Genomic DNA, 14,413 nt, shown 5'->3' on the forward strand with positions numbered 1-14,413 from the left:
CATTGCAGTAGTCAAAGAGTGAGAGTACCAGGGTTGTTATTACGTTGGACATTGCTTGATAGGTGAGGTAGGATTTAAGTCCTTTAACCCAGTAGATTTTGCCATAGGCATTTTTTCCTGTAACAGCCATACTCTTAGGTTTGTCACCCCTTCCATAGATGATTTTATGGTATTGCCATTTAGAGTTAGCTGGAATATCAGGCTATTTCCTCCCCATTTGCTAATTATAAGAACATAAGCATAGCCTTACTGGGTCAGACTAATGGTCCATCAAGCCCAGTAATCCATTCTTACGGTGGCCAATCCAGGCCACTAGTTCCTAGCCAAAATCCAAGGAGTAACAATATTTCATGCTACCGATCCAGGGCAAGCAATGGCTTCCCCCATGTCTTTCTCAATAACAGACTATGGACTTTTCCTCCATGAAATTGTCCAAATCTTTCTTAAGACCAGCTACGCTATCCACTCTTACCACAATGAGGTGCAATGCATTCCAGAGCTTAACTATTCTCTGAGTGAAAAAAATTTCCTCTTATTAATTTTAAAAATATTTTCCTGTAACTTTGAGTATCCCCTAGTCTTTGTAATTTTTGATGGAGTGAAAAATCGATCACTTGTACCCTTTCTACTCCACTCAGGATTTTGTAGACTTCAATCATATCTCCCCTCAGCCGATTTATCCTTGTTAGCTATTAGTCCATTTGTTTGGAACCATCTAAAGATTTTCTCTAAGCCAGACTTGATCCACCATTTAGTCTTCGTGTCCTGTTTCTTCTTTCTTTCCTCTCAGAAGGAAATCGCCAACTTGTGCCTCTTAGCGGTCAAGGATCCAGTAATTTTTCGAATTTCAAGCTTTGGTCCTTCTTCTCCTTGGGATGCTCTCATCTCCTCCACTTCTAGGACAGCATATCGGTTTTTAATTCAAGTGGGAGGGGAGTCACAGTACCAATCTTGCAATGTTCCATAGTCTGAGTCCAGCTGTCTTCCCTCAGCACAGCCTCTTCTTCCCCACTGCTGGAAACTTTTGATGCCTCATGAACCATTTCATTGATGTGCCTCTCATTCTTGCCTCCTCCTCTCTCAGTTCCTTTACTTTCTTCATGAGGGATTCAAGCTGAAGACAGCTTGCACATGAAACCACTCCCTCTGCCTGGGTAACATTTTCTGTCTGCACAGAGACAGAAGTTGTAACCTTAACAGCAGCTTTGGTGACACAATGTTTCCCAGCCATATTGTGGTGCAGAAGTACTTACACCTGGAAGAATAAAGAAAGGGCAGAAAAATCCTACCAAAGTAATGCCCTGTTCATGGTTGACTGAAGAGCCTTTTAAATCAAAAAGCTGCAAATGTAACACTGGAAAAATGTATCAATTATATTTTGTGGAAGGAGGCAAGCCTCAGATCATGTGTCCATTTTCACATGCCAGCCCACTGGTCATTCAGCTGATGTGGACAACAATTTAAATCACTGGCCATCCTCCACCACCCTTAATTAATATGCAAAAATCATGCTGTGCAAACTTGCTTTAATAATATATGAATAATATCAAAGATGTAAAAATCACTTATCTTGATACTGTCAAGTAACTTGTTTTAAGAACTCATGAGGCTAAAACACTGTTTTGTATGAAACCCTAACAGAGACTCTAAAGCAGGGGTGTCCAATGTCGGTCCTCGAGGGCCGCAATCCAGTCGGGTTTTCAGGATTTCCCCAATGAATATGCATTGAAAGCAGTGCATGCACATAGATCTCATGCATATTCATTGGGGAAATCCTGAAAACCCGACTGGATTGCGGCCCTCGAGGACTGACATTGGACACCTATGCTCTAAAGGCTATACTATTGCCTAACTGATTTTGCTAAGCTAAAAAGAGAATTACAGTGATATAACCTACTGAAACCCAAGTTTACTTTTCCCAAGTTTGAATGCCAGCAGGCAAGATATTCCAATGGATGTTTTTCTCCTTAGCAGAGCAAATCCTCCCTCAGTACCTCTTCAGGTGTAGGGAAAGGGTGAGTTTACAGATCTGCTGAGAAGGTTTGGGGGTTAGGTGTTTCAGGTTTGTGGAGATTGTCTGTGTTAAGATCAGCTGGAGAAATGTGAAGGGTAATTTAAGAGTAATTTGAGCCTAGAGGTGGGTGGGCAGAGGCACACAGTAGTTCACAGGTTACTGTGAAGGGTAGCCATGCAAATGGTCACAAAAAATTGGAAGAATTTTGACAGATTAAATTTCACTTTTTGGTGGAATTCATTATGCTTGTGTTATAAATACGAGAAAATGAATTCTGAACAAATGGGTACTAATAAGTTGTTTAAACTGACGTGAGGGTCCATTGACCAATTTTATCAATTTTAATTAAATAGTTTATTCCCTTATCTGGATGGGTGGGAGAGGGATATTATATTAGGATTTGTTTATTAATTACATGTATGTACTGTTGTATGGTTTTATTGAATACATTGGAATTAGGTTGGGTGGGGGGTGGCGAAAGTGGGTTCTTATATATTTATTGATGGATGTTAGTGCTGTTTTTCAAATTACTTATATGTATTCCTTTATGCACTGTTTTTAGACTGAAGAATGAATAAAGATATATATATATATATATATATATATATATATATATACAGTGTTCTCCCTAGCACCTTTCAGCCGGCCGCCCCGCCCGGCTAGATTAGGTGAGCGCCCGGCTGTCATCTTGGCTGCAAATTCGCCTCCGCCTGACTTTTTTTTTTTTTTTTTTTAAGCGCCAGAAAAAGGGTTTTCAGCTTTACTTTTTTAAACAATTTTCCTACTGCTGGTCGATTTTTACAGTCGCAGTTGGAGGCAAGGGCTGCAGGCTCATTATGACCCAGTGCACAAACAGAAAGAACCCCGACGTCGTGTTTACTTTTGTTCTGCAGCTTATCGCACAAGACGCTCCTGCATAAAGCGAAACCAATCGGAAAGAGGAGAGGCGGAAGCTCGCAGCTGCTTGCTTCAGTAACTGCTGCTGGCTAACGGAGGGAGAAGGTACCTAAGAGAAAAGAAGTAGGTCCGAGAAATAGATTCGCTATAGGCTAAGGCGGGAGATAGGGCAGGGAGGAAAGCTTACAACTTGGTGTTCTTGCTTGCTTCGGGTCTTCCTCGCTGCCGGGTCCTGCCTACTTTCTGTTTCCATGAAGGCATGACCCATCAGCAAGGAAGGCCTGAAGCAAGGAAGAGCTTCAAGTTGTAAGCTTACCTCCGTCGCTGACCTATCTCCTGCCTTAGCCTGTAGCGAATCTGCCGACCGAGGCGGGGGGGGGAGAGAAGTGATGGGGGGAGAGAAATGCTGTTACTGCTGCTCCCAATTAGGGGGGAGAGAAATTCTGCTGCTGCACCCATTGGGGGGGAGGAAGACCAGGGAAAGGAGAGGAGAGGAAAGAGATGCCAATACCATAGGAGGGAGGGAAAAGAAAGGAGATACCAGACTATGGGGGGGGGGAGAAGGAGACAGATGCCAGATCAGGGGAAAGGAAGGAAGGAGGGAGAAAAAGGAAGGAGTGGAGATGCAAGATAATGGAAGGGGTAGGGGAGAGGAGTGAGATGCCAGGGCATGGGGGAGGGGAGGGAAGGGAAACTAAGGAGACAAATGCCAGACCAGAGGGAAAGGAAAGAAAGGTGCCAGAGCAAGGAAGCAGAGGGAGACATAGGAGAGGAGAGAGATTCCAGGGCATGAGGGGAGAGATGGGAAGAGAAATGCTGCTGCAACATCCAATTGGGGAGGGGGAGAGAGGAAGAGAAGTGCTGCTGCTGCACACAATTGGGGAGAGAGAGGGAAGAAGGAAGACCAGGGAAAGGGAGAAGAGAGGAAAAAGATGCCAAGACCATAGGAGGGAGGGAAAGGAAAGGAGCTATCAGACCATGGAGGGGGGAGATATGTCAGGGCATATGGGGGGAGGGGGAGGAGACAGATGCCAGACCAGGTGAAAGGAAGGAAAGAGAGAAAGGAAGGAGAAGAGATGCCAGATAATGGAGTGGAAGGGGGAGATGGAAGGAGAGGAGAGAGATGCCAGGGCATGGGGGGAGAGAAGGGGATAGAGGTGCCAGAGCATAGGGGAAATGGTGGAGACAAAAAAAATGGAGAGGGGGTGAAGCTGAAATGGAGAGAAAGGGCACAGGAGTACAAAGGCACAAATTACAAAGGTCACAGAGTACAAAGGAGAGAAAGGGCAAAGGATATACAGTTTATTGGGACATAGAAAGAGGGAAGATGCTATATGGAACAGAGAGAGGGCGGACACTGGATGGAAAGGGCAGAGAGGGTGGACAGTGGATGCAAGGGGGAGAGAGAGAGAGAGGGCAGAGGCTGGGTGGAAGGGGCAAAGAGAGAGGACAGATGTTGCATGGAAGGGAGCAACGCTGAATAGAAAGAAGAGAGTGAAGAGAAGATGATTAAAGCAGAAACGATAAAAGGTGGAAAAAAAATTTGTTGCTTTATGTAGAATCAAGTAGTATTGTAACTGTATTGATTAAAGTTTATCAATAGAAAATGGAAATAAGGCAGTTTTTGGGGGACTAAACCCCTTTCCTCAGGTCAGGATACCATAACAGCAGTATACTGTACTGTCTTGAAGAAAGATTTGCCCTCTGAAAGCTAATTACTACTAATTGAAAAATGGATTAGTCCAATAAAATGGTATTTTCTTATTTCTCTCATCCCTGTTTTATTTATATTTGTTAATTTGTAAAGTGGTGATTGTTATGTAGCAGTTTTTTCAAATTTACATTTACTGTCTTTATATTTTGCACAGTATTAGGGTACGTGTCACTGTTTCTGTGGTGTTGCATTGTATGCAGAGTCTGGTTTATTGGCGTTTCAGTTTAACTTTTGTCTACATATTTCTATTTTTAGTTTGTGATTATTCCATATTAGGCGAGGGTGTATCTCTGTTCTGTGTGTATGAAAAGGACATGGCTTTCTGTTAGCAATGACTGTACAGGATCAATTGACTGTGCAGGATCTGGCTTGTTTAGTTTTACAATGCATGTGTTGGTGTTCTAGTGCTCACTGCAGTGTTTAAGATGCTGCCTTTACCTAGGTGCACCCTTGTTGTGTAACTCATGGATTATTACTAAAAATAACTTTTTTTATATAGAGGAGGGGGGTTATTAAAAAATGATCAGCACTGGCTGTCATATATACTAGGTACGCCACTGGATTTAATGACCCTATGCTAACTTTACTGTTGATGTAGGTGTTGTCCCCCCCACACACACACACTATAATGAATTAAATTAAAGCTGTATTAACATCAAACAGCTTTCAAATGACATTATAAGCAAATAAAAATAAAATATTTTTAATACATTGCTAATTATTACCTGCATTTTTACCTAAACTGTTTTGCCTAGCTCTCACTTTGATTTTTATCTGCTACTTTTTTATTTTGCTGTAGTGCGATCACACAGGTCTCCTTCAAATTATGTGGAAGAGGTTTGGAAGTGGGGATCGCATCTATTTCATATCCTCAGTGAGACCTCAGGAATATAGTGATCAAAATATTATTAGAGGTGCTGTAGAGATGTTTCTTGTATGACTGGATGAGCTATATTTATCTTTTTTTTTAGTTGTTTAAATTCATGCAGAAATAAATGGCTAGATTGAACCTAATGATTTCATTAACGCATTTCCCTTTTTTAAACTTCTATACCAGGGACTATTTTGCAGCCCGCGATCTGTCCTTGCCTAAAGCAGGGGTCCCCAATCTGCTTCCCTTCCCCACTGCCCTCCCCCAAGCCACCGCAATCGGGGAACAGGTCAGCGCCCGAGGTCTTAGCTCTCCCTACATATCTTCCCCAGCTCGGAGCCGACCAATTCTCGCCACCCGACGTTCAATTCTAATGTTGGGGAGGAAGTTCTGGGCCAGCCAATTGCTGCCTGGCTGGCCCGGAAGTTCCTCCCCGACGTTAGAATTGACGTCGGGTGGCGTGAATTAGTTGGCCCGTGCTGGGGAAGATATGCAGGGAGAGTTAAGACCTCAGCACTGGCCTGTTCCCCGATTGTGGCGGCGGCAGCTTGCTCCCCAATTGTGGCGGCCTGTTCCCCGATTGTGGTGGCGACAGCTTGTTCCCCAATTGCGGTGGTGGCGGCCTGTTCCCCAATTGTGGCGGTGACAGCTTGTTCCCCGATTGTGGCGGTGGCGGCCTGTTACCTGATTGCGGTGGTGGCCTGTTCCCCAATGGTGGTGGCTTGGGGGAGGGCAGGGAGAAGTAAAGAAAGAAAGGGGGGGACAGAGAGACAGAAAGAAAGAAGGGAAACAGGACACAGACAGAAAGGCCCATGGAGAGAGAAAAGGCGGGCATGGAGAAAGAAAGAAAGAAAGGGGGCACGGAGAGAGAGAGAAAGACAGACATATAGAAAGAATGGGGGCATGGATAGAGAGAGAAAGAAAGAAGGGGGCAGGGTGAAAGAAATAAAAAGTTGGGGAGGGAAGGAGACAGATGCCAGACTAGGGGAAAGGAAGGAAGGAGGGATGGAGAGAAAGGAAAGAAAGAGATGCAGACCATGGAAACAGGGACAGAAGAAGAGAGAGATAGAAGGGAAGGTAAGACATGGAAACATAGATTTTGAAAAGAAAGCAGAAAAATTGAATATTAAGTTAATGCCAAAGATGGATGCAAGGCAGAAAGTGAAGACGGAGAGAAAAACAGTCAAAGGACAAGAAGACCCTGGAAACATAGTTAAATGGACAGAAAAATAAAGTCGATGCACAAAAGGGAGAAAGAAAGTCCAACGTAGTCTGCAGTAAACAACAGCAACCAGAAAACAACGAACAGACTGCAGATAATGTACGAGATGCAGGCGTTGTTTATTAGTAAATGCAGTAACATATACAACCTTATAGCCAACCAAGGGACCCGACACGGTCCGTGTTTTGGATAACACGCCTTCCTCAGGGGTCCATGGTGGTTAAGGTATAAAGCAAACTGCATAAAAGATAACAAACACACGACAATCACGATCAAATGGCATTGTGTAAGACTTGCTTGACCCCATTTGATCGTGATTGGCATGTGTTTGTTATCTTTTATGCAGTTTGCTTTATAGCTTAACCACCATAGACCCCTGAGGAAGGGCCACATCCCGACAGAAAAGGGATCAGGGAACACGCGTCGCGAGTGCGCATGCGCGGGCTAGCATTTTATTATTTAAGATATATATATATACGACACTTCTCCCTCTGTATTCGTGGTGATAGGGGATTAACAGACCCATGAAAACAGAAAAACCATGAATAACTTTTTCATATGTTATTTGCGGTTTTCTATTAAAAATCATCGTGAATATGGTGAAACTGCAAATAACATGGTGGGAGACCTGGCCTGTTCCTGAAGGAGAGGCAAAACATGGTGAAGAAAGTGCTGGGAATCAGCGATTTTCTCTGTGCATGTTGGGAATCAGTGCTTGTAAAAACACGCCAAAATTTTTATCTGCAGTCATGGATGATGTAATTTGGGAGGGAGAGCCAGCAAGCTAAAAACCACGAATAATCGAAATCGCGAGTGCAGAAACCGCAAATATGGATGGAAAAGTGTATCTTTAATGCTGAGCCTCTACAGCCTCTCTCTTAGAACCAGGCTTACTGAGGGTTAGGCACTAGGCCAACATTCTTTCCCTCAAGGGTCATCTGTGGAGTCTAATCTTTAAGGAAGTCCTCAGAGTTCAGTCTCCTACTAATCACCTTCAAGTCAGGACTTCAGCTGAGTTCTTCTGTTGCCTCCAGAGATCAGGAAGAGTTGGTGATTGCAGTGAAGCAATTTGTTCAAAGGAAACTGTTTAATATCTCTGGATTTGATTATTGTGAAGATAGATGTGACTCTGTCAGGCTGAGGAGTTCATTGTTTAAACAGATGTATGCAACGTGGTCTTAGCAGAGTTGCAGTAGTCCATTGATCAGTTGGATGCTTAAGTAATTTGATTAGATCTTACCAAAGTTTCAGCCCCTGATTAAGAGCAAGGCAGTTTGGATTCTTTCAGACAATGCAATGATGATGGTGTCAATAGGCAAGGAGGAGCAAGAAGTCTTTAGGTTATGAAAGAAATTTAAGTGTTGATGAGTTGGGCGGAATTTTTCATCTTTAAGATATTTTGGCAGTACCTGTAGATGAGATGCAAAATATCAAGGCAGAACTATCACCATTAAGAGAACTAGTGAAACTTGAGTCCCTCTACATCAGTTTAGAATCTACCCTGTTCATCTGAAGGAAAGAAAAATAGCAGGTAAGAATTCATATACTCTCTTTGATGCTGATGTCCGTGATATGCCTAATGCTTTTGTTTTCGGAATAAAAATAGCTCTTTAATTGAAGAAACAAGCATTTGAAAAGTACAGAAATTGTTCTGTGATGCTTTTAGCCACCATTTATTCTTGTTTTATTGGCATTGAGAAATGGTCTTCAAATTATCTCAGGCTTGTTTCTGTTATTAAATAAAAGACAGACGGAGACACTCTAGCAGTCTAGCTCTTCTGTTCTTCCACTCAGCACTTTCTAGAGAATTTATTGAGCATTTGTAATCTCACTTTGTTAGAAGCAACAGATGGAAACAAATGGAAAGAAAAAATATTCTCATCAATGTTTTTTCCCACTTGTCATGAATAGATGAAGACACCGATTACCTTGCGGAAAGATCAGTTGAAGAGGTTTATTACCTCTGGTGCTTAGCAGGGGGAGATCTGGAGAAAGAACTTATCAACAAGGAAATCATCCGATCCAAGCCACCTGTCTGCACACTGCCCAAGTAAGAACAAGATAATAGCACATCAGTGGCCTCAGTGCTGAGGTAGAGAAACAATTAGTGACTAGAGATGAAGTCAGTTAAGAGCCTGTTTACTGAAGCGTCTCAAAGTTTTGAACTTGCTACACTTTAACTGCAAAACGTAACTTGCAGTAAGTGCAAAGGCTGGGCACTGGCTGTTGGAGGTGTGCCCAGTAAGTCCCCTGCAGTTATCACACAGGGAAATTCTTTACTGCCCTTTAGGTTTATTGACAATTAGAGTAATGCCTCTGTAGAATAATAATGCACCTAGGGAGATCCCTCCCAAGTCATGAGACCTGGTGGTCCAGCAGTGGCCAGGATAGGAAGGATCATTCCCGCCTCCTGTCCAGCCAATTCTAATTATTGCTGTCTCCCTCCCGTCTCCCCCATGTACCTTTAGTTTTCCCGGTGGTCCAGCGGTAAATCTTGGCAGGAGCAATCTTCCTTCGCTCCTGCCCGAGCAGAGCCACCAGCTAAGTGGCAGTCCTGTGATAACTTGCAGAAGTCACAGGCAGGAGTTGAAGGAAGATTGCTCCTGCTGCGATTTACCACTGGACCACCAAGGATACTAAAGGTCAGGGCTAGATTAACCAATAGGCCCGGTAGGCACGTGCCTAGGACCTGAACTTGTCAGGGGGGCCCGCTAAAGAAACTAGCAATAGACAACTCAAATGGCGATTGCCCTCCCCCTCCCCCCCCCGGGAAAATCAGCAAAGCGGGGCGCTCCGGAAAACTAGAGTAACCAGCGGCAACCTGCACAAGGCGCGATCACACCATCCCATGCTAAGCCCTAGAAAAAGTTTGCGTGCATGCCCGCTGCAGTGCAGAGTCTGTTGCAAGCTGGGTATGGGGAGGCCAATACCAGCCCCCATTGGTTGTCTCAAGGGGGCTTGTCGGGTACATCGATTCCATTGGTTCCCGCCCACCCGTGGCCGCTGCTTCACATCCGCCCGCTGCTACCTGCCGCCGCCGCAACTCCAGGAAGGTAAGGGCCAGCGTACAGCAATTGCTCACCGCCGACCCACAAGCCTTCGTGGGGAGCCTTGTAGGCTGGTGGCGTGCAATCACTGCATGCTGGCCCTTACCTTACCTTCTTGAAGATGCAGCGAGCGGCGGAGAACCGGGGGCAGAGGAGGAGGAATCGGCGGCGGATAGGCAGGCATGCTTCAGCTCGGTAAAGAGGGATGGAGGAAGGCAGGCTTCGTCAGGCAGTCATGGAGGGAGGACAAAGGCTGGAAGGCAGTGAGGGGGAGATGGCATGGACTGGGGATATAGGGAGGGAGGAAGGAAGGAGGGATGGAGGAAGGAAGGAAGGAAGGAAGGGGGCACTAACTTAGGACATAGGAAGGAGGGAGGGAGAGAATAGAAAGGGACAATTATTGGGCCTGAGTGTGTGAGTGAGAGGGAAAGAGATGGTGCACATGGGGAAAAAGGAAGAGGAAAGTTGGGCATAGAGAGGAATGAGGTAGAGATGCATGGGGAATAGAAGGATGAGAGGGAGAAATAATGGATATGGTGGTGGAGAGGGATAGATTGAAGGGGATGAAAGGGGGAGGAATGTTGGGCATAGTGATGGAGGTAGAGATGTGGCATAGTGTTGGAGAGGGGTGATAGAAGGAGAAATGGGCATGGGGCTGGAGGGCAGTGATGAAAAATGATCTGGGGGATAAGAGAGGAAGAAAAGTTGGAATCCTGGAAGGACAGAGAGAGATGTTGGTTGGGGAATGGAATGAGGCCTGGAGGAGTGGTAGCATGCAGGAGGCAGAAAGAAAGAAAGAAGAATTGTAAGCATAGTCAGAAGAAAGTGGAACCAGAGACTCATGAAATCACCAGACAACAAAGGTAGGAAAAATGATTTTATTTTCAATTTAGTGATCAAAATGTGTCAGTTTTGACAATTTATATCTGCTGCCTTTATTTTGCACTATATTTGTCTATTGTTTTGAATTTTAAAATAAAAGAAAAAAATGAAATACAAATGGAGATAAAGAAATAGTTTAAAGTTTATTAAAATTTTGAGTGCCTATCGCGATTTCTAGGTGATGTACAATAAAAAAGAGTATAAACAAAACAGGTAAATAAATGTGGGTGGGGTTAAGTGGGGCATGGGGTATGGGCGGGCATGGCCAGGGGGCCCATTGTACTAGTGTGCCTAGGGGCCCTCGAAGAATTAATCCTGCCCTGCTAGAGCCACTAGCAGGAAGGAAGGTCGCTCCTCACTGCTGGACCACCAGGGAAACTAAACGTACACGGGGGAGGCGGGAGGGAGAAAACAATAATTAGAATCGGCTGGGACAGAAGGCTGGAGGGATCCCTCCTGTTTTGGCCACCGCTGGACCACCAGGTCTCACGGCAGGCCTGGCAGAGGCCTGCAAGGCATTGGGAGGGAGGGGGAAAGGGTACAGAACCTGGCAGAGAGGGAGGGGGGCTGGGTACAGAGATGGGGGGAGGGAGGGAGGGGGCTGGATGCAGAGCAGTGAGGGAGGGGGAATAGGGTGCAGAGCCTGGCAAGGCTTGAATATTAACACACACACTCGGTTTATATTCGAGTCAACCTGTTTTTTTCTCCTTTTGGGGAGGAAAAAAGGTTATCTTGGTTTATATTCGAGTATATATGGTATTTTCCTGTCCCCAGAGAGCTTACAATTTAAGTTGCACCTGAGGCAATTGAGGGTTAAAGGACTTGCCCAAAATTACAAGGAGCAATGTTGGGATTTAAATCCTGCTTCTCTATTTCTCAACCCACTGCTCTAACCATTAGACTTTTCCTCTACCTAATGGATACACTATATGGAAGTAAACTTCACAGCCCCTGAGAAGGGAGAGATTCCTAGCCATCATATTTTTCCTGGGCTGTGAAGAAAACTGTGGTCTGTACCTCTCAACAGAGGACTTCTGCTTGAAATGGCCATGAAGGGTAGAGAGGGTAAACATGGGGAAACCTCCAAAAGATGAGAGAGATGGCTTTTGTAGTCCTTACTTAGAGAGAGTTTTCTTGATGTTGTAGTTGATGAGAAATAAGAAGTCAAAGGTTGTTAAACTTTACAAAAAAAAAAAAATTGTTTAACTGCAGTAGTACTTGATCATTTATTAAAACGAGACACCAAACACACTCACAAAAAAATACTTTGGGTATTCTTAGGAAAATGTCAAACAAGATAATTAAAAAAAAAATAAATAAATTACAGGGTACACAAATATAAACAAAAAATTACAAAACAGAACAACACATTAGACTACAACCAGTCCAGTTTTGTTTAATAGAACTGAAACACTGGTAATACTGATGTTTAATGCCCCTTGTTTCTATTTAAGTAGAATGCTCTTCTGTTTAATTTTCATCCAGTATTTTTGGTATTAACGATAGGTGGAACCTAACACCTTTTCCACAAAGACCTGACTAGAGTGAAGGCTTTAGGAATACAGTACAATCTCGATTATACAATCTTCACTAATCCAATCATCCAGCATATCCATCAGTTCCCCCAGTGACATCATTGCATTGCCATATGGCTTTTCTTTCTGTTTTATAGTATAGCATGGAGGAAAGTTTGAGACAATTTGTTTTCTACCTGGGACCCTGCTTTTATTTATTTTAAAAATTTATATTCTGCATATCCTGCAATAAAACATCCAAATAAAAAATAACAATTACAACCGTCTCATATGACACATATTTCAATAAGACAACAAAACAACATAGTACACTGAACATATTACAATACAACCAACCAACATATAACAATACAACCAACAAACAACCACAAACAAAACAACTCGAATGCTGTTACTTGACTGAGACTTGACTGCTGGTTCATTACTCGCATGTTAATAGTAGAAAAAGCATGCAGCTTTTTTCTAAACTAAAACCAAAGAGCTTGCCAAGATCCATAGGAAATCTATTCCAATACCCCAGCACCATTGTGACCCAGAACCCTGCTTTTACTGCCTTTGTTTAAGTGTTGTTTGAGGGGTTACCATTATTATACATATTATCCAGCTTTTCACTTATCTGTCAAGGGGTCGGTCCCATTTGCATCAGATAATCGAGATTGTACTGTACTTTTAGGAATCTCACTGTCAACTCAGCAAACTTCTTTTTGTGCATACCAGGAGGAGCAAGTAGAATGTTTGCCCCATAAAGTTTCTTGTGGTTCACGGCTCTCATAAGTCGGGTTTGACTGTCAGGTTGTTATTTTTTGTTTGCTTGTTTCATTTTAAGCATTTAAAAATTCTTTGCTAGGGATACTGATTTCCTAAACTTCAAAAAATGCCAAGCCTTGTTTTTTTTTAAAATAAATATATTACGTGACATTATATATTTCTCCATTAATGGAAAACAACATACTGTAGCTATGTTTATTTTTATGTTTTTCTGTATTTTTTCATGTAATATTTTTTTCTCTAAAGCTTTTTGTTTGAAGATGGTGAAAGTTTTGGGCAAAGGCGAGACCGAAGTTCCCTCTTTGATGACACAACTGTGACGTTGTCTTTGTGCCAGCTCAGAAATGTAAGGAAATACAAAGCCCCATGGTAATTTTTCTCTTACTTGTGGACTTGGTATAAGAAAGAACTGTTGCTTTGTGTTTTATGGTACATACATATTTAGTCTCTTATCCCAGGACAAACAGGCAGCATATTTTCACAGATGGGTGATGTCATCCATGGAACCCAGTATGGACAGTGCTAAAGTGAATTGTCACTTTAAGCTTTTAAGAAGCTTTGAGATTGCCCATACCGCATATGTACAAGTGCCTTCCCGCCCAATGCCATCTCATGGAAACATCAGTTTCTGTGGAGCAATGAAGTTGTATTCAGACTTCTTCCTGACTGTTTCTATTTTTGGCCTTCCCACCTTCAAATTTTTTCCTCTAGTTATGCAAACGTTTTTTTGCCGTTGTGGTATGTGGTTTAAAAAAAAAAAAGGTAGAGAGAGAAACTTTTATTTTCTTTCTCTCTCCTGTCCAGTTCGGCCTTTTGGTCCTCTCCTGTTTAAGGGTCTCGTTTTTTTCTTCAGTTGTTTATACTTTTACCTTTGCCACAAAGACCTCACCACCAAAGTTTTTCTGTCGATGTCGAAGCCTTTTACTGGGTTTAAATGGTGCTTTCAATGTAACAGGGCCATTCTTATCACTGATCCCCCATAAATGGTGTATTCATGTCTAGGCCCTGAACATTGAGTGGACTCTTGAACCCATTGTCTCACTCTGCAGAAGTGTTCGCATAAGATTCAACATCTGCAGCAGGAGAAACTTTTCAGGAAGTCCTCTTCACCTGCAGTGTCTTCTGAAGCAACCTGCTGCTTCGATACCATCCACACCAATGTTGGCATCAATGCCTCCGTCAGCATCGGAGTCAGTACCGCCTTCAGGTAAACAGGCTAAGAAGTGTTCATCTCCATCTCACCATACGTCGCAGGCATTGTCAGCATCGAGTTCCTCAATGCATGCCAAGCATCGATGCCAAAAATGGTCCCCATCAGTGCAGGCCGTGTCACCATTGAGATGTACCTCCTCATTGAGGTCACCAATGCCTCAATGCCCTGCTGCACCATCTGCACTGGCTTCTGAACACATGGAACTAGTGCATTTTATTCAGGACCAGATTAAGGAACTGTTTCCATACTG

The 14,413-nt window shown here is 43.4% G+C and overlaps 1 protein-coding gene across 8 annotated transcripts in view; it reads left to right on the forward strand.

Moving 5' to 3' along the window:
* The window catches only part of TBCK (TBC1 domain containing kinase), a 433,115-nt gene that overhangs the window by 73,621 nt on the left and 345,081 nt on the right, over positions 1-14,413 (forward strand). For all 8 annotated transcript variants that reach the window (XR_004540454.1, XR_004540453.1, XM_033956547.1 and 5 more), the window contains exons 11-12: positions 8,630-8,768; positions 13,197-13,296. Coding sequence is in view for 6 of the 8 variants with exons in the window: in XM_033956547.1 (XP_033812438.1) it covers positions 8,630-8,768; positions 13,197-13,296 (239 nt within the window). In the remaining 2 variants the exon portion in view is untranslated. The remainder of the gene's footprint in view (positions 1-8,629; positions 8,769-13,196; positions 13,297-14,413) is intronic.

This window comes from Geotrypetes seraphini, chromosome 1, assembly GCF_902459505.1.
Source record: "Geotrypetes seraphini chromosome 1, aGeoSer1.1, whole genome shotgun sequence".
NCBI classification, from domain to species: Eukaryota; Metazoa; Chordata; class Amphibia; order Gymnophiona; family Dermophiidae; genus Geotrypetes; species Geotrypetes seraphini.